Source organism: Tyto alba, unplaced genomic scaffold (assembly GCF_018691265.1).
Source record: "Tyto alba isolate M040663 unplaced genomic scaffold, T.alba_DEE_v4.0 Super-Scaffold_22, whole genome shotgun sequence".
NCBI classification, from domain to species: Eukaryota; Metazoa; Chordata; class Aves; order Strigiformes; family Tytonidae; genus Tyto; species Tyto alba.
Window position 1 is genome coordinate 21,347,170 of NW_024881296.1, and position 24,058 is coordinate 21,371,227.

The 24,058-nt window shown below is 39.3% G+C and overlaps 1 protein-coding gene across 1 annotated transcript in view; it reads left to right on the forward strand.

Annotated features, from left to right (window-relative positions):
• MTHFD1L (methylenetetrahydrofolate dehydrogenase (NADP+ dependent) 1 like) overlaps positions 1–24,058 on the forward strand; it is a 155,985-nt gene that overhangs the window by 90,730 nt on the left and 41,197 nt on the right. The window contains exons 22-26 of the mRNA XM_042795947.1: positions 326–367; positions 1,436–1,536; positions 1,954–2,131; positions 14,750–14,857; positions 16,553–16,705. Of these exons, the coding sequence (XP_042651881.1) occupies positions 326–367; positions 1,436–1,536; positions 1,954–2,131; positions 14,750–14,857; positions 16,553–16,705 (582 nt within the window). The remainder of the gene's footprint in view (positions 1–325; positions 368–1,435; positions 1,537–1,953; positions 2,132–14,749; positions 14,858–16,552; positions 16,706–24,058) is intronic.

Genomic DNA, 24,058 nt, shown 5'->3' on the forward strand with positions numbered 1-24,058 from the left:
GTTGCTGCCCATTGTCTTTACACAGCTGGTGGGTGCGCTGCTAAGCAAGTAGAATGGCACCCAATTACCTCCTCTCTAATAAATCTTTTACAACTAGTTGCTGAGTCACTACCTGTATCTTGCCACCCAAATACAATAGAAAGTGTTGCTATACTCCACGTACTGGTGTAACTTGGAATAAAACAGAAGCCGTAGTCAAGGTACGATGTTGTGCACAATGTATGTGCGGACTGGCAGTATAGAAAGGAAACAAAAGTGCACTTATGACCATTTAGGATTATGACTAATGTCAACCTGTGATGACCTCGACTGTTTATTGTTTCAGGTAACTGCTGGTGCCCCCTTGAAGAAAGAATACACAGAAGAGGTAAGAGGAACCAATATAAAACTGTAGGAGAAGTATTTGTTTAAAGGGGCAAAATAATGTTTGTGTTGAGAATCAGAACTTCTCATTCCTCTGACTGGTTAGTGTGCAGCCTCAGGTTTGACAATAGCACGCTATAATGCTGACATTCAGTGAACACCTTTAACAGGCGTTGCCAACAGGTAAAGCCATCTCATGCTCCCCCAGCCACTTGGTGTTATCTCTCTTATGTGTGCTATGTGTGTGACTGCATGGTAGATTGTACTGAGGAACTGAACTATCTGAAAAATAACTTTTTCCAGGACCACTAAGTTTTCAGACTGATCAGCTCTTCATTCTAGTTCATCATACAGGCATTTATGGAAGCACAAAAGCAGAGTGGTTTAGGGGTCAAAGATACTCCCTGAAATTAATGATAGCTTAACCTGATCATTTAACAACAGGTTTAATCTGTTTGTGCTTCACGTCTGATGTTGGATGTCACTCTTTAAACAAGAGTGGATTCTACATGTTCGTTTTCTTTGTCTCTTCACTGTAGACAAATTCTGGTCTTTTGGCTTTATCGGGCTAAGGATATGTGTGTTGTTGCAATTAAGACAAGGCCTACAAAACATGATGTAAAAGAGTAAATAAGGAAATCCAGTAATGTGCTTTTGACTGGGATATATCTGTATATATAGATTAGACTATGCATCTAGCACATCTGTATGTCAAACACCACCCCACTACTGTAGTTTGTTTATAAACTTTGCAAACAAATAGACTAACAGCCCTTTCACAATCGTGACAGGCAATCAGTCACCCACTGCACTGTCATCTTGTGTCCCAGAAGAGATCGATGCATTCATGTACAAATTTTGGACACAGCTTAGTTACTTAAATATGTCTGTTGCTTATTAATTGAAATAAGAATTAGTAAGTGCCAAAATATTTTTGTGTGGAAGCATTTTACTTGCCTGCAACTGACATGATGAGCACTGTTTATGTTCAGTTTGATTTACGGAAAATTCTTTGGCTGGAGAAGACTTGATGTATCTTACCATTTCCAATAATTTTTATTTAATTGCACAGAACCTCCAGCTGGTAGCTGATGGCTGCTGTAATCTACAGAAACAGATTCAAATTACTCAGCTCTTTGGAGTTCCAGTTGTGGTTGCTCTAAACGTTTTCAAGTAAGTCTATCCTTTCATTACTCTTGTGAGTAAATCCACAGGTCAAATTTCAGTCTTTTCTTAGTTTTTGGATTAATTGGTTTTGGTATGAAGAGAAAAAACTATTAAAGAATTTCCTTTTTTCATCATGAATATAAAGACCTTTAAATCCTTGTTCTTAAGGTTTTAAAACCACCAAAAAAAAGTATATACTGTTATGGAACCATTAATCTTCCATGTTAATTAGCTATAAGAATCACAAAAAGTATTCTTGAAACATGTAAGTGCATATGCTGTATATAAATGCATTACATCTATGGCACAATTTCTATATAGACTTGCTTTACGACTGCTAATGGTAGAATAAGGCTAAGTATATAAGGTTATAATAAAGAACTAATTAAACAAAATAATGAGATGGAACTATTTCATTGGCAGAACTGACTCTCCTGCTGAGGTTGATCTAGTGTGTAAGATTGCAAAGCAGTCTGGAGCATTTGATGCTGTACCCTGCAATCACTGGTCGGCTGGTGGTAGAGGTGCAGTAAAATTAGCTCAAGCTGTGGAAAAGGCAGCCAATCAGAAAAACAGTTTCAAATATCTCTACAGCTTGGAGGTAAGGTGTGGTTTTTTTGTTTGGGTTGTGGGTTTTTTTTTTTTTTAGTGAATGCATGCTGTATCAGTGTTGGATTTAAAACAAGAAAAGCACTGTAACAAAGCTATCTAACATATTTGGAAAGGGGCTTGACTTGGCTTAAGATCACAAAAGCTGGAGAGAACAATCTGTGGCTTGTCTAATCAGAGGAGCAGGTTACTTGCTGGTAATGCTTATTATTTAGTGCATTGAATGATGTTTCTGATACTTTCTTGTTTAACATAAAAGTATGCCTCTAGGTGGAACTTCTCCACAAAGATCTCACTGTCATAATGTTTGTCCTGACAATCAGCTAAAATGAAATACAGTTACTGCCTCACAGCCGTGGGTATTGCAGCAAGTTGTGGCTCCTGGAAGCATCTACTCTATATGGGAAGGACGTTAGGAGGTAGCATGTACACGCTCGGGCTACACGTCTGCCCAGCCTGCCAGGTCGATGCTGAGAGAAAGCGCTGCCTTTCCTTGCACCCACCAGCGCACCCACAGCCCTCGGACGGACACGAACAGCACAGGTGGCCCAGTCCTGCTCCTCCTCTCCTGCCGATCAGGGTTGGAGTCTGCTAGTGCAATACGGCACACACGATATATGGGTCACTGCTGCTGTTGGCCTTCTCAGTCTCTCCGGGAGAACCCCCAGTCCCCTGCCCTGCTCCAGTTGCTGGCACCTGCCCCCACGAGCCCCTGAGTGACGTTCGTGGCTCACTCCGGCTGCTGGTGCACAGACCTCTCCTCCAGCTCTCTCATGTTCATACATATGCATCTAGAGCAGAGAGCACACCCACAGAGAAGGTAGTCAGAAATCAGATTTAATGAAAATAGAGGACAGACTGTGGTCCTCAAGCACAGATCTCAGTCAGACAAGCTACTGACCAGACACCTTTACACTCAACCAGCCCCTTCCTCCCCTTTTGCCTCTATTTTTTCCCCACACTTGTTCCTCTTCTATCCACCTTGTTTACTCCCTTTCCTCATCTTTGGTCCTTCCGCAAAACATGCCCTAACAATCTTTACACATTCCCACAATCCTCTTCAAAAATCCCATCATAAGCCTAACACAGTCCCAGAATGCTCTTCTTCCTGCATCCCATAATGAGTCTGTGCTGCTGTAGGCAATCACGCCCTTTCGCTTGCAAAATTTTCTGATGAGGGAGTTTCCCAATTGACTCACCTTGCTGCATTTCACACCAAGGACAATGGTCTCATCCTTCCCCTTGCATGGTCTTAGGAAACGGGCAATTTGGCGTGCCCTAATTTTCACTGATTAAGTTTTTACACTTACTAGGGTTCCTTCACCTATCATTGTTCCTCTGATCCTTGCTTGAGCTTTGTGTTTAATTTACATAACTGTTAGTCAGATAACCTAACAAAGGGGATAGTGTGGTACAAGTTTCAACCCTATGTCTGCCAGAGACGGTGACTCTTTTTCCATGTCTTGGAGACTTTGTTAGTGCTGTCATCTGCAAGATGCATCATGAGCTGTCAAGAGGAGGAGCTTTCAAGGAAGGACCGCTTAGACCCCTGAAAGCACAATGCTGGAGTACAATGGTACAGGCAGAACATTTGGAGTGACATATTACTGAGAAGGTTATACAAATGGTTTCTCACGACCTTCCTGACTATCCGAATGTGGGCAGGTTCAAATTTGGGCAGCAAAAGAGACTTCCCTGGCACCAAGGAAGCCCTTGTCAAATTTCAGATCCTGTGCCCCAGTTGACAGTGCTATTTAAGTTTCTTTAGAAAATGTCTGAATGCTATTTTTTAGCAGCAGAACCTCAGCTTTGTTGTTTTAAATGGCTGAAAGCTCCTGTTTTGATTCTTCTCTCCAGAAAAAAGTTCAGCCTGAGGTAGATATCCCCTACTGTTGTCTTTCACTCTCTCTCCTCCCTGATATGTACCTAGTATCTGTTGCACCCATTTTACTTCTTTCCATCTCTCCCACTGTTTTCCCAATTGTCAGTAATCCAGCCAATTACTATGAGTATTAACCAGTGCCTTCACAGAATAGATGGAAATACCTTGGGAATAGAAGTGCTGCGGCATCTATTCAAGGCGTTTTGCCTACAGAACATTTTTATAGCCAAAAAATTGACAATGTATCTGCCTTTCTGAGTTTGTCTCTAATGAGATGCTCTGGAAACTGAGGATATCATTTTACGGGTTTTGCATAATAAAATGGAAAAAAAATTCTCTCAGAAATACGTGTAATAGTTTTCCCTATAGGACGCGTGTTACAGAGGATAGCACATTAGCATCTGACAAGTCCCATATTTAAGTTCTGATGTTACAATATTCTATGTAACTTACAGTCTTCTGGTATGAATGAGTAGAAAGGATTGGTAAGGGTGGACTCTGTCTCTATGAAGGAAGAAAATGAGATTGATTTATACTTTAATGTCTTTCCCAGACACATCGTTTTGTGCTGTGTTGCATAAGCAGTGTGATCTTAAGCACAAAGAGAATGAATCACATCTTTACATCAACTTAATATCCTGTAACTTAACACAAGTATTATAAGCCTCAAAAATATGTTGAAGGGATTTTATAAAAACATATAAAGATTTTGAAATACCGTAAAAAAGTAAATTCAGGCCAACAAAAACAGTAAAGTGTAAAGTTCAGGCTTCTGTTTCATTCTTACAGTGCAAAGGATGAGGACTGAAGCAGCTGGAAGTAGGAGAGTGAAACAGCAGTGCTGTCACTTGTACGGTATGGTAGGTCATTTGGTCACTGGCCTTATAAAGACGTGAAGGAAAGCCACCTCTTCCAAATGAGCCTACCCAGATATTAATTAAGGTTGTAATAGGATTTTTTTATGTAGCAGTTTTGAGGACTGATTTCTACTGTTCAAAGAGGTAACTATGACAGAAAATTAAGAGAGAAAAGAGGTAGTAAAATGGGATTCAGACAGGTGATTTCCCCTTGTCATTGTGCCTAAAGGGGATGTAAGTGAAAGGACATAGTTCCATCCTTCGTCTTTTCAGTGACTGCCAGATTCATCCATTTACTTGAATACTATTAAGTTCTGGTTGCCTCAAGTTTGACAGGGTTTGCTGTGGTGTTTTGTTTCTTTATTTTCTTTCCCCTTTGGAATATCAAAGGGGGAAATACTCTTCATAAACATACAACCACTACCACTTCATTCATATCTCTGTCTTTATGAGATTACTCTTCCCTTTACTCAACGTCTCCATTTAGTCCTCTGATGTCTATGCATCTTATTTTTCTCAGTCTGGAAAACTTCATCAGAATTTGCTTCCAAAACTGGCTATAATTAGAACAACTTCTAACAGCACAGACCACTGTAGCCATAATAGGTTTATTCAACATTTTGATATTTTGTTAGAAAGAATTACCCTGGGGTTTTAAAAACAAAACCCCAAACCCCTATATGTAAAACTCGTCTAGATCCTTTCTTACTAGTTAGACCGAAGTTTGCAGCAAACTATATTGTTAGTATACAGTCAGACATCTAATTAGAAAATAGTCTAGGTCAAGTGGGCTCTTTGGCTTTTTTCCAAGTGGCATGCATCTCTGCAGTGCTTTATGTAATTTCTAAATGTGTATCTGAAAACAAAGACTTCATTGGAAGGTGTTTACAAATGTGAATAATGTGGGATGAAAAAGAAAGTCTTTTCTAGATCTGTCCAATACTGGTAAAAAGTTGAGGATCTGCTATTTTTTTTTCTGAATCCTGAGGTATGTTTACACATTTATACCATCTTGTCCAGTGATACCCAAGCATGTGCCGAATGAGCAATTTTAGACCATGAACACAACACAGGTGTGCCAGTTCAGGACTCAGGCTCAGCTAAGCAGTCTAATAGCAAGCTAGTCTAATTAGAAGACTGTGCTAATATGGTGTTATTCCTTGAAGCATCTCATTTGGTCTGTTTAAACTTCCTCAGGTGTGTCTATATGACACAGTGCTCTGTAGTCCCACTTTTAAACTCCTTTTCAAGTTCTCTATTTCTCTAAGCAGGCAAGCATTTGTTTTTATACTAGTAGCTGATGCTTGTACTTTTTTTTTTTTTTTTTTTTTTGTTAATACTTCTTGATTCTAGCAAGGCTCTGTTTGACATTTGGTATTAGATGAACAAGTATACTTTTCAGAAATTTAAATGAGAACAGAATAATTCGAGCATATTTTGAGGGCATTACAAAGAATAACTGCATTTTGGGAGTACATATGTGTGCCAGTGTCATTTTGTGGATCAAGTACTAGTGACCTCTTACAAGTAATGCCAGCACTGTTGTCACTTTAAAAGTGTAAGAAAAGGACATAAGCAGATACAGTATATCATGAAATGCTTACAATATTAAGAATTGCACAGGATGGGGGGATTCAGAAATAAGGATGAGTTTTCATATGGTAGGCTCCAGAGTTTATAACATAGTTTAAAAAATTATTGGCAGTAGTTGTAATAAATACTATAGTAGTGTGTGGTTTTAATATGGATTTTTGCCCCCACTCACACTAACCCTCTTATTTCATTGTTGAATTGGTTTCTTGCCGAGAATTTCTCTTCAGTGTTTGGAGGATGGGTTTCTTTTAAAGGCCTCCTGAACTCTCTATGAAATAATCTGTGGGGTTTTTTTTTTAATATATACTCTTGCTACATGTGGAAAATATCAAAATATCAACTCTCTTATCACTGTTCACTTCCCTTCTGGGTTCACTTTTCTTGAAGTATGGGTCTTTAAGTTGCAGCAGAAAGCTATTACTCAAAATAAAGTTGACTGACCCATTAAAAGCAAGTTTAGATAACTAAGGGGAGGATGGAAAGATACGCATCCCATTCCCAAATTTCTTTGGCTTCAGTGCCTGTTCTTGATGTCGGGGGGAAGCTATATTCCCCACTAATGCACGCCTGTTGAGTAACCTGCCTTCTTTCACTATCCTGGTCTCCTCTTCTTCTGTGGTGAACTCTCCCCTGACTTACAGCAGCCCTCCTCAACAGGGAGAGGAAACATAAGTCTGAATGAAGGCAGGCATTAGGTTTTTAAGAGGTGCATTGACCCTTCCTGCAAGGCAGCTGGAGCGCAGTGGGCTAACACTGCAGGAGATAGAAGAGAGGAGGTCAGGCATATGGCATGAGGCAGGAACGGCATATCTGGCCAGTCAGCAAGTTTGCAGTGTCCCCTTAAAAGACTGAGATGGTAACATGACATATATGATTGAAGAGCCTCAAATCATCTGATTGGAAACCTAAATTGAAGAGTGTAAAGGTCAGAAAATGAAAGGAGGAGAAGGGGTTGTTCCAGTCTTCCAAGTTTGTCAGATGACACCTGTCTTTGCCAGTGCTCTGCCTTTAGGTAATATCATGGCAAGTTAAAATATTTATAGGTTGTACTGAGGAAGTTGATTGCACAAATATTTTGGCTGAGTGCAGTGAATTGACTGGGCAGCTTGCAGAACAAAGGAGAGCTTTCTCAGCTTGGGGTCATCCACTGGGAAGAAGGTTGAGTAGCAGCACTTCTCAGGGAGGCATTCAAGCAGTTAGCAGCCTCAGCACTGGTATTTTTCTTCTCCTGCTGTGAACATAATAATAACTTGGGCATATCTGGACCATCTGACCCCACAGTTTTGGTTACCCCTGCCTCTGTTGTGCTATGGCAGTACAGTGTGGGCTGCCAGTTGGATCATTTCTTCCAGTCTTAGCTTCAGCTGTCAACGACAATGGGTCGCTCAGAGCGGTCTAAGGGTAGCATCAAAACAGGAAAAACTGCTGGCAGTAGTTCTCTGTGTGCTATCTTCTCTTCCATCTGCTGACTATGGTCTCCGATAACAACAGTGAGCTGTGAGTAATGGAAGTAGGGAAGAGACCTGTCAGTGGAGAAGGCTCCTTTGTGCATGTACTCGTAGAAGGGGAGTGGCTCGAAAAGGAAGGCAGGGTCAAGAAGGGCTCACAGGGCCTGGGTTTGAGGACACTGACTTCCAGGGGAATGACCTAAGGCAGTGTTTCTCCTAATTTGTAAACTGGTAATCTTGAATCCCACTGTGATGGGAAGTGGGGTGGGGCTGATGTCAGGGGTATTTTCTGTTTCCTCCACTAATACCATGAAGCCACTAAGCCATGAAAGCCATCCATTATTTGTCTGCTGTCACATCAGCCTAACATACCTCTGTTCTTTTGCCTACAAGGCAAATAACTTCTGTGTTGTTCTTTATACAGCATAGAGTTAAGTCATGTATGGACCCAATGGAAGGTCCTTAGGCACTACTGGAGTAGGAATAAATTAAATTATATGTGTTCCTTACTGAAACTTTTCCTAATAAACAACGGAGACATTTCTCATCATGAAATGCAGGCTATGCTGCCCTCCAGGGTATGCTAGATTTTAAACTATTTCCCCCACTACTGCTAGTAAGCCATCTAGCCACAAGTGAAGCCACATTAAAGAGGAATTCCACAGGGCTGTACCAGCCTCTCCTCCCACTCCCATCAAAGACATTTCAGTGGAGTCTGGACACTTCTTTCACTGAACTGGGTGTTCTAGGGTTGGAAGCTATCTTTTTTCCACTCCGTCTCGTTTTGTGGATGTAGGCTCTTGACGGCACTGTGCTTTTATGTTTGTTTTCATTATTTTCCTCTTCTTTGCATGGAGCCATTTTCTTAGGCACAGCTGGGGTTTCAAAGTTGGGGAAATGGAAAATAAATCTCTAAGGCCACAGGCTTAGGTGTTGATTCATGAACTGTTTAACTTGACTGAATATGCTTTTCCGCAAATTAAAAAACAAACTCTTGTCCTGTGCCAACAAAGGAAGAGGAGTGCTAAAGACTTGGGAATCCTTTTGTCAGCCCTGGATCTTCTGGAACCAGAATATAAAGATACTTTAATAAATGTGTTTTTATTTTATCCAGGGGAAAAGCTAGAAGTAGGAGTTCCAATGTGCAGAGTCAGCTATTGTTTTAGCACTGCACTCTGTCACCCCACACAGCACCTTCAGACATACTCCCATCACATGTTTTCATTTGGCAACCTTCCCAAGAAGAGGAATGAGTGATGTCTGCATACTGTTTCACTTAGCCGACTAGCGATTCTTTATTATTGCTTTCAGTGAATACATAAGTTAAAATTAAAAAAAAAAAAAAAAAAAAGTGCCACTGCCTTGAATTTTAAACTATTTTAAGAATTTCTGTTAAAATACAAGCATCTTAGCAACAATAAACCCAGAGGTTGTTCCCTCATAATTAAACTGGTGATCTCATAATTAAAAATAAGCAGTAAGACTAACGTGAATGTTTAAAGAACTTGAAGTATTAAATGTGTAAGTTACAAGTGAATAGTGCTTTTGTATATTCTCCAGTTAAATGCATGGTTTTCAGCAGAATCTTAAGTTTTCTCAGATAATAAGGTAGTTTTAAATATTTATGTTGTATTACCGTGTCCTTTCAAACAGTGCTGCACTGACAGGCATTCACTTTAGGTATTCAATTTAAGCTAGGTAACACCACTGCTTCTCGTAGTACTGTTGCTTAGCTGCAACCTACTGGAATGAGGTATGACCATGGATTTACTGCTGTTGACTCTGGCTTTTTGGAGACGTTTTCTGTTGGACTCTTTTGTTGAAGAAGTCAGGGGAAATGTTTAAAAGCAGAAGAAAGGAAGGAGGAATGGAACACAGGGGTTGTTTTCAGCAGTCTCAGGGATTGGCTATGGGGAGTTAAAAAGATTAACTCCTTTCTCCGGTAAACCAAAGACCTTAAAGTCAGGTGTCCAGATTAGGATACAAAAGATGGGAAATCCTGAGCACAGTCCCAAGCAAGGTCCCTGGTAATCTGCATGTTTCATTTCATGTGATACAGACTTTTGGCAACAAGACTGATTTCAGGAATCCCAGCCCAAGCCACATGTTTCTGTCCCAACTTGCTGTTTCTCCTGGTATACACATCAGTGATCAGATTTGAACTATTTGAGCAATTCTTTCTGTAGAGCTAGCATTTAGCCATCTCTGCCTCTCTGCTTTATACTGGCTTTGCCTTTATGGTAAACTGGATGCATTAACTGATCTGGATTACAATATCTTTTTTTTTCCCCTGGATCACTTTCACTGGTATGTGCAGCTGCACAAACAGCAGTGCTGCCCTCTCAGTTGCATTGGCACATGGGTGAGTATGAGCAGCAGAGGAAGAGAGGAAAAAAGAGGGTCTGTTTGAACCTGATCTGCTGTCCATGGAAATCCTAATCAAATCCCATGTGGCAAAATGATAATCCACAGTCTGAAGGAAGAGATGAAGAGTGAAGAAAACGTGAGGAAAGGGTAGCAGAAATTAAACACCATTAAATTACCTTTTGGTAAAAACCTTGCTGTTGATACTATTGGAAGAAAGAAGGTTTGTCATAAACAGCACAAATTTGCACTAATATCAGGTCTTGCAGCGGGGATGGCCTTGGAAGTAGCAGTGTGGCTGGGTGTTAACACTGGTGTGATTTAATCTTGGATAATCAATTCAGTCTTGGGAATGACAGGCTCTCCTCTTTATCAGTGCTGATTTCTTGGTTTAATCATTCTCTATCAAGTAATGAAATATACAGCTGCACAGATAGTGGTTTTGTGAAAGCAGTTTGTGCACTTTTGCTGTAGCACTTGTTATGTTTTAGCCAAGGAGATAATCCTGTTTATGGTGTGGGTGCTTGGCAGCCTCAACAAGCACGTGTGTTTGCGCTTGCCTCAGAAGAAGCATATGGCTTTGATAGCTCTGAATGTGTGAGATTTCAGGGATGCATATAGTCTCTGTCAGGGCTAGGAAGATTTGTTGTTTGAAAGAAACATCAAAGCTACTTAACTGCCAGTAAGTATTTATACTGGGTGGCCCTGTAACACTTTCTTATGTTCAGTATAAATTTGTATTGATTATTTCATACTATTATTTTCTCAAGAAGCTAAAACTGAATTTGGAATGAATTCTCCAAAACTGCTGTAATTCCTTCATCATTACTACTAATACATAGTTGCATATCTATAAAAGTCAGGTTTTTTCTAAATCCATACTGCCTGTTGTGTATCTGTCACCTGTTCTCCCCCTAAACATACTTTGTTGTGCAACATTCACAATCTTACATAAGGGAAACGAGAAGAGGAACAGCTTTTATTGCTGATCCTAAAACTTTAATGCTTTTGATGCTCTGCACATTTTATAAGTGTCTGAGATGCGTGGTTTCTGCTGGCAGCTATTTGACCAAGGTGTTTAAAGCACAAATAGGTAGCTCACATGATTATTTTTGAAGAGTGTGGCATCAGCTGGAGCAAAAATACATCTTAAAATCCCTTGATGATTTAGTTTCTTGCGCAATATGCTTCTATTTTACAGCTCTTTTGAATTCAGCTAAGCACTTTTCCATATGAATCAGTACTGTGAAGCTTTACTACATATGGTGAATGCCTGTGCCCATCAGTGAGAATATTTCCATAGTGAAGTGCTGAATAATCAATAGTTTTGTTGAAAACCTAAAGCTAAACTTGCCGTCAAAGACCAAATAAGAAAAAAGTAAGAATTGTTCTTACAAGTGTCTTGTAAACAACCAGACATATATGTAAAAAGTCTCTTGAATTACTAGAGCTTCTTTTCTGATAAATACCACTATGCTATTTTCAAGTAAAATTGATTTTTATTTCTTACGTAAAGTACTAGGTAACTTTTCTTTGGGGGACACTTCTTTAAGTTAGATTTAAATGAAGTTTCACAGCAGTAATAATTAATAACTGAAACATTAGAAGCTTTTTAGCTTGAAAAGCTGTTATGCTGTGATTCTAAATAGATAATTCCTTAAAAATCCCACTAAGTGCTAGGAAACAGGTGGATCCTTAGAATAGTGTAGTGTACTCCTTTCCCTACTTCTGAGATTTCAGGAAGGAAGGATGTCTGAGGGTGTGCACGTGCATGGGCTGTGTTAATGTGTACAGGGTGTCCATGCCTTCCTGGTGGCTGCTGTCTGAATTGGGCTCAGCCAGGACTCATCTACCTGTGTTGTGAGATTAAATAGGCTCAAACCCTCCTCAAACCCACCATGCACATTGCCCCACCATTTGTATGCGCATGCCTTGCAAAAACATGTGATGGTATCAGAAAACCACTTTTGTTTGCCATTTGCACTCCCGCAATTACTTCCCCAATGGTGATCCTTCTGAGGTTACATTTGCAAAATTTGAGATGTAGGTACTGGCCTGAAAAATATCTGAAATTCTGGTTAAAAAAAACCAAAACAAAACAAAACACAAACAAACAAGCAAACAAACAACAACAACAACAAAAAAACAACCAACAAAAAAAAAAAAAAAAAGCGCATAAGTCCGTAGGGATACAGTTTGACTGTCCAGCTCGGACTCAATCATGCAAGATATTGTGTACGTCCCAGGAGGAGCAGAATGCCACCACTGTCATTAAAGCAGTCTCCTCTGATGTTAGCCAGAGCCCTGCTGGGTTTTGTTTGGGAACTACAGCTATGGTTGCTGGAAGGGAACTGAGGACGTAGTAATTATGCTGCTGTCAAATTAGTTTGACATATTTTGACACAAATGCAAGCTGAATCTAAATTAACATCTTCGTTTCAATGAATTGACTGAGATTTAAGCAGAAAGCTGTTAGTTTTGATGTTGGCCTGCTGACAACGGGAAGTGGAATTCCTTTTGCCTTTGCTTTTGCTTTTGCTGTTAGTCCTTGACTGCAAGCAAATAGCACCCAAAAGGCAGGTTAACAGACATGTTTTGCATTTCTTCCACTGTGTTCAAAACTGCCATGGGTATGAACATATTTAATAATCAACCTGAGAGAAGTTTCATCTTGTGATAGCTAGCCATGTCACTAAGTATTCCATTCAGTTTAATGCTGCCAGGAATTATATGCAGGATATTTTCAATGTGTTATCTCCAATCCTCATTAGACTTTTTGGCACTTCTTGGATTCCTGTAAAAAACGTGAAGTCAGGAACATGAGATCATTCCACTCAATTAAGGTGCAATAATCATATAATCAGCATGTTCATAAAGTGTCTTGTGGAATATCTTTAAACCTCACTTTGAAATATCATATCTGGGGGGTGGATTTTATTTGAGCCTCAGTAGCTTTTAACTGCCTTACATTTAAGCTACTTGAAAGTCTGGCAAGCTTTTCTTGTGATGTCTCTGTTACTGGAGTTCTTTATTAATGTAAAGGCAGACTACTTTAAACTTTAATTTTTCTAAAATTCAATCATAAATATAAAAAAGGTCAGTCTGACATAAACCATTCGACTGTTATATCTTTGCAGAAAACCCATTACTTCTAGACAGGCACTGCAAAAATGTGATTAATTGTGGAACTTCCTATAAATGCACCAGATAGAGTTTGTTACTCACAAATCAATTTCTTGCCTTTGTTGGAATAAAATTAAATACTTCTATTTTGTGTTCTGGTGCTTTTTGTGTTGCTTGAGATTACCAGGTGTTCTTCCCAAGTGGCATCTCTTTAGATTTTTTCAGTGCTTCTTCCACATGTATTGTTAATCAAATATGCTAGAGTACAAATTACTTATGGGATGTTCCCTGAAGTATTGCACACGTCTGTGATCAGCACTGAAGTAGCTGAACTGGTGGTATCATCGTTCCTCCCGTTCATATTGAAAGAAGTTGAAGAGGTTGGCCTGTTTAAAATGTTGGGGTCACAATTGCTGTCTCCAAGGTCATTCAAAAGAAAAGAAGAGAGAAAGAGGAAAGAGCTGTTTACTCCAAATAAACAGAAATGATGGCACAAAAAGTAAGTGCCTCATCTGACCACAAAAAAACTGTCTGCTGAAAATCTGTGAAAGGATTTCTCACAGCCTAAATATGACAGTCTGCATTTGCCTTCAAACAGAAGTCATAAAGGCAGAACACGTTTAGTTTGAGCTGAAGAACATGATGAGGATACTCATGGAGACTGGGGTTTAACTTAGTGACTCATGATTCCAAAGTATATCCTAGAATGCTCTCATATTGTTGTTTTTTTTAAAGTGTCCAAAGTGCTTTACAGTATCAATGCTACAATTCAAAATACATATGTTAGGAAGGATAGGATGTAAGAATAAAAAAAAAAAAAAAATGATCAATCAAAGGAGCAGTGATGGGTTAGGAATTTTCTGCTACAGTTCCTTGCTTTTTGGAGAAACCTTCCCTGGCTGCTTGCTACCTTGCCTTGTGCACTCGTTGTATAGGTTATATTTATTGTGAAATTAAATTTATTTCTCTAGTGATCCCTGTTAACCCAGTGGAGCTTGCTTCCTTGTATCTGCAGTGTGTGTTAGCTCTTCATTCTTGAAACAACATGGCAGTAATTTTCCTCCTTCACTTTAGGCAAGAGTGTAAATTCACGTTGCCAACTTTGTAATGCAGAAATGGTACAGCTCCTAAATGATGAAGTAGCTGAAACCACGGTTGTAATTTATGTACCTGTAGCTGAATATCATATCCATCACCAATGCCCTTTACTTTGTTTCATGCTTTAGCAAACCTGTTTAACAAAGATGAAACTAAATTAGATATTCAGATTTCTCACTCAGCAAACAAGATCCTATTTTCTCTTGGCTCGTGTTCATTGTTGTATCGTTTCATTGTCTCTGCAGCTTCCTATTGTTGAAAAAATAAGGATCATTGCTCAGAAGGTGTATGGAGCTCAGGATATAGAGTTGTCTCCTGCTGCGCAGTCACAAGTTGATCGTTACAGCCGGCAGGTAAGAACACCAGTGAATTATGCAGTCAGGTACCTGCTGGATGAGAGTCTTGGGAAACCTCAGGGTGAGAAGGTTCTCAGATTGGAGCGTTTAGTCAAGCTTTGCTAAAAGGCGTGAGCCTACCCGTGGTGCTAAACTGTGGAGGTCAGTATGGATTGGTTTAGATTAGATTGAACAGAATAGTTTTAACCTTGAAAGCTATCTCCCTTAAGATATGTGTGGTGTTTGGAATCATTCTGAGATTGTTGGTGAAACTCTGTACTTTCTATGAAGAGTGGTAATTATGGTTACTGCCTTAAATGTGACAACTACACATCTACAAAAGTAGCAGCTAGTGAATGTGCCTGATTTTAACATACAAGTGTTCATTTGTACCTGCAAAAAATGAGTTTGCAAACACAAAAAGACCTGTGCACAGCTATGCACATTAATCACAGAGTTCCCAATACTTGTAAAATCTTTTGCGTTCCTTCTGTTCATATTATTTTCAAGGGGTTATAAATGCTAGAAGGTGAAATAGATCACTGTTCCTAAAGCATGTGGGAGTGGGATTTGTTACAGTTTGAAAACAGTTTTGAAACCATGTGAAGAGGTGAATGTATATTCTGTAATGGAACAGCTTCTGCACATAAACATAGCTGGAGCCTTTCCGTCAGAAAATAGAAACTATGGATGATGTGTCATGGAAAAATTCCTGAGTGTACTTCAGCAACCTGGTCAGACAGGCAGAAGTATTGCCATCTTCATTGATGGAAAATCTCCTGAGAATTAATTTGATTTTCTAGATGGAAAAGAAGATTACTTCGTGTACTTGAAACAAAATAATCCAAGTCTTTATCTTTTCCTGCTGTGATTCTCGAATCCATTTTTTACTTTAAACGTTAATAGTATTAGGAAATATTTTCAGAGTGTCATTAAAGGATTGTTGTTAGCGCTGGGCTGCAGAGGCAATTCCCTGCAGTGCTACCTCTCCTCCTGGCCTTGTGAATTGCATTCCTGTTTGTCAAGGAATTGAACAGAAAAGTGGAAGGTGCCTGACTCAAGGTTAATCAATAACCTGGGAGATAAATAGTGGGGGGGAAGATGCTGAGGGCCTTTCTCTGATTTTCTCTGACTTTTTGAATAGCTACTGCATTGTCATTAGTGAAGTAGGTGCCATCACCTCATGCAGTTTTTGTCTTGTCTAAAATCAAAACAAAGCATCATGAGCCATTTGTGTTTACGTCCAAGAAAACATTAGTACACTTGGAGAGTTTTACAGTGTGAATCCTAGTCTCAAGTAGGTATCTAACTAGGTTGTTAGAGCCCAGAGAGAAGTGCTGTACTGGAGTTTTATTGAGTTGGTGTAGGTTTCTTCTTCAGTGTGGTATCCATTGTGCACCCTTCCTGAAAATAGCATACTCTAGTCATTGTACAGGCAACTTTTGCACCTAACTCTAGATTGAGAACCCACTCTAGAAGCTGGATATCACTACAGCAAGTTGCTGGAGGCAGAGGCCATAGCTGAGAGAGAACAGCATGTGAAACAGCATTCTGGCCACTTCTGAAATATTATCTGTTAAGAAACTGAGGGTAACTATTGCTATATGGGTTTTGGGGTTTCTAGAAGATACTGATAGCAAAGTGAAAACATATTCTGTCTTTACTGTAATATTAAAAACATTTTTCTTTTATTTTCTTTCCCATTTTTGTTAGGGATTTGGAAATCTTCCCATTTGTATGGCAAAAACTCACCTATCCCTCTCCCATCAGCCTGAGAGGAAGGGTGTTCCCACTGGTTTCATTTTGCCAATTAGTGATGTGCGAGCCAGTATCGGAGCTGGATTCATCTACCCTTTGGTAGGAACGGTGAGTGCAGTGTATTCAACTCAATCACTCCCCCTTCCTTTGACCCAGTTTGACAGGGAAGTGCATTTCCTGTTTGCCTCTAAAAATAATGTGTAGAACCAGGTGAGTTCTTGTTTTTTATATAATAATTTTATGCTCACACTTCTTGTAGCTGTATGTTGATGGAAAAAGAGAATTAGGAAACCGTAATATCATGTAAGAGGTTTGAGTATGGTATCTGAGAGAATGGTTCTTGCCATTGGTTCTGTTTCCATCATTTTTCAGTTATCTAGGATATTTAGCACCCTAATGCTGCAGAAAAATGAATTTATAAGTCCGTTGCCTTTTCTTATTCAAAATGCAACCTGTAAATAACTGCAGTTACATGATTATATTCTAACTGTTAAATCTTTCATCTGTCATTACAAAGCATTCAGTAATGTATTTAGATGAAAGGAATTGTGTTAAGAAAAAGTCTATGATTAAAATTATTACATTTCAGCTGATAAGCCTGATCTATTCCCAGTCCTTGTGAAAATCTTTGCTGGTTCTGTAAAACTAAGTTATGATGGGAAGGGATAGATTTCTAACTGCAGAAGCAATAGCACATTCTTTAACCTTTTTAGAGATTTAAACAATGAGGTGCTAAAAAGAGGCAACTGTCATCCTTTCTTCCTACCTGCCTTTAAAAGTACAGACTCAGATTAGGAAGCTCCTGGCATTTTCTTCCCTGACATACCTTATCAAAGTAACCAAGAAGCTACTTAGCTCATGCCTTTTGCCAAATATGCACATCTTATTCCAAACAGTAGTTGAACTGCATCTGACATCTCATAGCATGAAGTATTACTTATATATATCTGATTCATGGGATGGTGCTAGAGAAGGGATACAAAAGCCATTGCATTTCCGGAAAGAGTACTCTCCCAGTGTTATCTCATCTTCCCAGAGCATGGCCCGGTTTCCTTGTGTAGCAGTGCGCTTAGGAAAGGTTGAAAGTTTCTAATCTATTGTTTTGAATTCCCTCTGAAACAATCAAGTGTTTGAAACAAGGAAGGAAGTACTTTCTGAGCAGGAGAGTTCCTGAAGTTCAGGAAACTGTGTCACTTTAACTCACTGGACTTGGGGATATGCTTTCCTTATGCATGGCCACGTTTTGTGCATCCACCAGAAGTGAAGCACAGCTGTGTATTTAGATTGTGTAAGACCAAATTCCAGTTACTGGTGACATAATAAAATTTTCAGAAGTTCTCGTGTCTCCTTCATGGCCTGGATTCAAGTTTCCACTGGAAGTTTTGTGTCATAAAGTTGTTAGAAGGAGTGAATGTGAAGAATGGGCAGCAACTACTCCAATCCATGAGGGAGCTATTCTGCAGGATGTCAAAGTGAAATGTCCTTGGGTTGTGCTTTGTGAATGAGTCACACGCTGCATGCTTCAGCACGAACTAGCTGCAGTTCAACCTCATAAATCCATAGGAACTGTCCATAGGGGCGCTATACACCAAACCAGTTCAAGGATTACCTCTCATTTTTGGTTTCTGCCTAGAACCATCAAATATGGTTCTTATGAAGGGCATTTTATATATGGGATTTCTTACTGGGGGAGATAGTAAAAAATACGTCTAAGTTAGTTACCCTGACTTTGGTGAGAGGTAGCCTAGCCATGGAACTTTTCCCATATCAGGAACTGGCAGTATACTCTTTGTGTCATGTATTCTGGGAGAGTTTGTAGGACAAGGTATTGTATAAACATAAGATCCCCAAGAGCTAAAAATCTAAATAGATAGACATCGCTCATTGGTTGTTTGGAAAATTTTGCTAACACTCAGGAATGTGGGACAGAACGCTCCTTGGAACTATCACAATTGCTACAAATCAAAATGAAATGAATGAATACAAATGAATTTCCTAACATCCTTCCCATACAATTTTTTTCTCTAGAATTAAATTTATGGCAAGAGGTCCAACTTGCTACCTTTCAGAATTGAGAGTTGTGATCATCAGGAAACAAACTCTCTTAACAGAGATCTTTTCAGATCACATTTCTATTTTGCCACCTTCAGATTTTTTGTGTGTTGATGTCAGCAATTATGTCTTAGGGCTAGTGGTACTTTTTAAGTTGTGCAAGAAGGAATATTTTTGATGTCAGGTTCCAAAACTGAGAGTCTTCCATTGATAGTTCTCTTGCTAATAAAGCTATCTGAAAAAGTCTACAAGAACAAAGCAAGTACAAAAGGGCACGTCCTGAAGGTTTGAAGTGTTTAAAGGTCAGATGCTAAGAGCAGAGGGATTACAGAAATCCTGGTGATGGTATATGGTGGAAGCATCCAGTCATGGCAGTGGATTAGATTTCTTTATATAGGAAAAAAAGAAGGAGCAGTATATATTTTTTCCTTTCATTACTTGCTGGCTAATGGTATTAATGGAAGAGGGTCCTTAATACTGAAGCTGCTTAGAGCCTTCTTGCAGCTAAGACCTTTCTGATGGCAAAATAAATGTTATTGGACAACAGGTTTGTTAAAGTTGTACTGGTAATTCTGATGCTAATTAAATGTCAAACTCCATTCTCAAAGCATATTTTTTACTGGACGAGCTACTCACACTCTAACCTGGCAGAATTTACCAGTAATAAAGAAGGTTGTTAGAATTTGTTCCAATTTAATCGGGAAGAGCATTGCAAATGGAGATAAGTACTGCTGAAAGATAATAAACTATCTGCAGTAACCAGCATTTGTAGTTTCACCTTGTCATTAGCACATGTAAATTAATTAGATTTGTTTTTACCTCAGCACTGATAGGCAATCTTTTTACTTTTTTTAAACTAAACATTTAACATGTCTTCATATTCTCTAAGCAATATTTGTTTTGTTTTATGGTTGGCTCTGGTTCCCTTACAGCATGGAAGTCTTTCCAGGAAAAACGAGCTGAGCCTTATCGGAGGAAATCAGCAGTGAAACAAGAGGTGTATTTAATTAACACTGGCACAGCTTTTATCCAAGTTCTCTGTGACCATGACCCAGAGGGCTACATCACTCTCACAGGTGGACTGTTGACATCATTGCTTGGCTCAGCAGAGTGATGGCAGGAAGGCTGCTGGAGTATATGTAGGAAACCAGTGAGGTCATTCGCTAGCAATGCTTGGGTGGAGAATTATTAGATTTTTGTAGTATGTGTGTTTCTCTTCACCCCCACCCAAAAAGCCATTGCAGTTTGGTGCTTTTTCACATTCAGCCACGTTTCCATTGTTCTCTTTCATGTGATATGTAGAAGTAAAACCTGTTTCTTTTCACTTTGTGAAGTGAGGCTACCAAATCACCAGTGCAAGTAATATAGCTGTGTTTGAATCACAGTGAGATTTTTAAATACATACTACCCTTTTCCAGCTGTGCACTTTTGTTTTAATGGGTTAAAATTACAGGCAAGGTCCCTTTGGAGCCACTCCAGCTCCCAAATTCTCACAATGAACTGACATCCTTCAGATATCAGCGTATCTCAGGAAAGGTCGATCTACTACAGAAATGTTATTTTTCTCCCCATAGAGAAAGCAGTCTCTGGAACTAGTTTTGAAATTATATCCTCTGGGAAGGAACTCTTGGGGTGACCCAGAGTGATTTGAAATCAGTTTATGGGAGCAATAAAACCGTAATTCACTTGTGGGTGAGAGCCAGGACTGTTCTGCTAAAATATTACCTGAATATTGCAAGGGGGGAAAAACCCTGAAAGTAAATATTTTTATGAATACTTTTAGAAGGAAAATATTGTTCCCGGTTGAATTAATTTCTTCTTTCATAGTGGTTAAGAGCCTAACAAGTTTTGAGGGTGTCCGTTGAACATCAGGTGGAGTCCAGGCCCATCTGAAGTGAAATTGCAGTTTCCCAGTGGTGCATAAGGCCAAAGTTGTCTCCAAGCTGTCATTTTGTCACTTCTTTCAGGCTGATTTATGGGGCAGCTGAATAATTATTGGTGGATTGTCCAACTTGTCCTGATGAACTGTGTAACATAGGATGATTTTTCAAAAACATGAATGATGGTGAGATTTTTATTTGCCATGTAAAGCGTTTAGCTTACAGTGCAATTTTGTATCGTTTACAAAGGAGTAGTGCTCTGCTAGGTATTCTGACCTCTCTCAGTCCAAAAAATGTCCCTGGTTATGTGGCATTTGGCACCTGCCTTTGGTGTTGTATAGTAGCTGTGTTGTGGCAGTGCTCAGAAGTCCTCAAATAGCTAGTTGTAAAAATACTGGGTGCTCACAGAATTTGTACTCTGGCTTTGAGATAACTGCATTAAGTGTGGAAAAAGCAACAGAAAAGGAAAGCTCTGAAGTTAAACTCACATGAGAAGTGTAGGTTAGCAATTGTGTAGTTCTAAAGTGAAAAATGCTAACAGGAAAAAAAAGCCCACACTGTCCTCTGTTAGATTATATGCCTTTGTATTTCTTACAGTAAGTGTAATCCCTCTCGGGAAGGAGGGAGAGAGGTTTTCTGAATTACAAAGGGCACATCATTCCTGTACAGTGACCAGATGTGCACATGTGGAAATGCTGAACGATGTTACACTTGGTGGAAGGCTGATGAATTATTCAACATAGGGTTGATGGGGCAGGGAGTGAGCACATAGGTAAGATCAATGGCTGTAAGTGAAGGTGAGGTCAGTCAACCTTAGTTCATTGTGTTTAAAAGCTAGAGGCTGAGAGATGGTTAGTGTAATAACAGCAAATCCACCTGTGTTCCTTGGTGAATTGCATGATGTGGTTGTGACAGAGAGGATCTTTGTAGATGAGGCAAAAATAGGCCCAAGTGAATGATTTAGCTGAAGGAAATGTTGTAGATAATAATGAAAAGGGGTATGTGGCAGCCTTTGGAAACTTCTCAGGTGTATGGACTATGAGGCAGTTAATATTCAAGAATGACTATGGCCGTTTGTGGTGAGAAGATAGGAATAGAAGATAGAGGGGAGGACTGGAAAGATGGGGTTGGCTGGAAAGGAAAAGAAGGTAAATTGAGAGTTATACCATCAGGAGGAGATGCCTGTGAAATGATTTGAAGACACATCCAAGATGTACATGGAGAACTGGAAGAGGGCACTGAAGTAAAAGCCACGAGTAAAAGAGATTTGAAGAAATTCCAAAAGCATTAGTTGAAACAACATAATTTAAGATCTGGCCAGGAAGAAGTCATAGGAGTAATGGATGGATGTCATTACAGGAGAGCAGAACATGCCTTGCTGATGACTAAGGATTTTTTTTTTTAAATTGCAGAGAAAAAGAGTGTTGTTTAGCTGGCTTGAAAAATGTATTATTGTCTCTGTAATGCCTTTTGAAAGTATAAAGAAAAAAATGTATTTAAATGATAGTTCAGAAATTTCCATATGCTCTGAGCATTTGCTGTTTACTTCAACTATTTTAAACTGATGTGGATAATCCAGTGATTGTTGGAAATACAGAGTAAATATACTTTGCTGCAGGTCACTGCACATCTCTGCCATAGCTATGACACAGACACATGGTCTTACACCCACAAAAAAAGAAACAGACAGCCTCTCTTCCTCCTCTGGTATTTAGAAATACCTTGATGGGTAATTGAGGCAAGGCACTTAGATTCTGTGTCATTCATGCTGTCTTTCTTGATTACTTTGTTTGTTTGCTAGTAAGCATTACTTAACCTACATAATAATACACTACAATGTATTGCCTTTTCTGAATGAAAGACGAGGTCCTATTGCTGGCCATATCAGCAAAATTAATTTACAGCTTATCACAGCTTGCTGGAACCTAGCCTTACATTCCTCTAGGGCCAGCACTTGTAGTTAGCAGAACTAAAGGAATGGGTTTGCTTTATTTTCCATTGAGAAGAATTGTGTAGGCATGTGTGTTATTTCAGCAAACTGAATAGTTGGAGGAGGACTTGTTGTTTTGGGACAGGATGAAACCATTGGACAACATATCACAGAAGAAAATAGACCCTGTGGCTTGTTAAGCTATTTAATGTTTGGATTAGACGAGATTTTTCTCATTACAACCTCCATTATAAGCAATTTCAGTGTGACTCTTGTAAAATTTGTTCTTTGTATTCAGACTGTCCGCATTATTTTCTCATCATATTTTAAGCCTTGTCAGAGAAGAATTTTTTAATGCAAATGTTTAAATTTAACTCTAAACACTTGAAAATTAACTTTTGAGTGACAAAAATGAACCTACTGTATTTCTTGTATCAATCAGGTTTCCAAATATATTTATATTAAATACATCTATAGAAATGTAACATTATGTTCAAGCTCCTAGACTTAAATAATAGACATGTCACTGTTAATTTAAAATAGTTTATCTGAATAGGTCCCTTAAAACAGATGCTCATTTACAAATACAAAAAGTGACTTTCATGTTTCATTTTAGTCAGCAAGTGATACCTTGAAAATGCATTTTGATAACCTCACATCACTTGTAGTGGGTATCTTACCTTTGCATTGCATGTAAAGGGGCAGAGGATGTGGTCAGCCATGCTGTCTCCATGGAAGGTCAAAGCTCCTGCAGACAAGTTTCTGAAACTGGTATGCCTAAATCACAAGTGCTTTAGCACATGTTTTTAGTTAAGATTAGCTGACTTGACACATCAGCTCAGGCAGTATGGATTCATTGATCAAGGGTAGTGCCTGGCTAGTGTGGACAAGTTTAAGCAATGCTGGAACAAAGATAACTCATTTTGCTCTAAAACAGTTTTCTTCAGTGTGTTAATGTCTTGCCCTCATCAGTCCTGTGAAGTTGTATGTAATGAACTCAGTGCAGCTGTCTTAGGCTTACAAATGCCATTAGTGTAGGCAAATAAAATGAGAATCACCTGTAGCATGCATGCAGCCAAAGGGGGCACCTCTGTGAAAGCATAGTTTGCTCAAGGCCTTCAGAGAGTCTGGGAGTCATTAAGATCCTTGCTGTCTGTTCCAGTAAGACCTAACCATGAGCATGGTTATGTTTTCTATCTGTTTCATTCCCTTGTCTCTGATTTACAGTCCATGATCCCAGGCGAGAATGAATGTAACTGCATCAGTTAAGAAAGGAAGAATTCAAGAGACTGCTATTCCATATGGAGATAAGGGCTCTTTGAATGATGTACATTAGCATGTTTGCATGGGGCTTGCTATTAACAAAGATGTATCAGTTAAAAGTGGGAAGCGCAATTTGGACAGAAGCCAGCAGCAATTTTGGACCACTGCCCTTAGATTTTATGCATGACTTCAGACATGAAATAGGGACGTTGCAATGGAAATGTAGGCACGTGTGAGTTCGAGCAGTTAGTGAGTGCCTTGCCAGGCGTTCTCCATGGCAAAGAGGGAAGCGGGTGGCTGAATCATGCATCTCATGGCAGCTTCTCCATGGTGCAG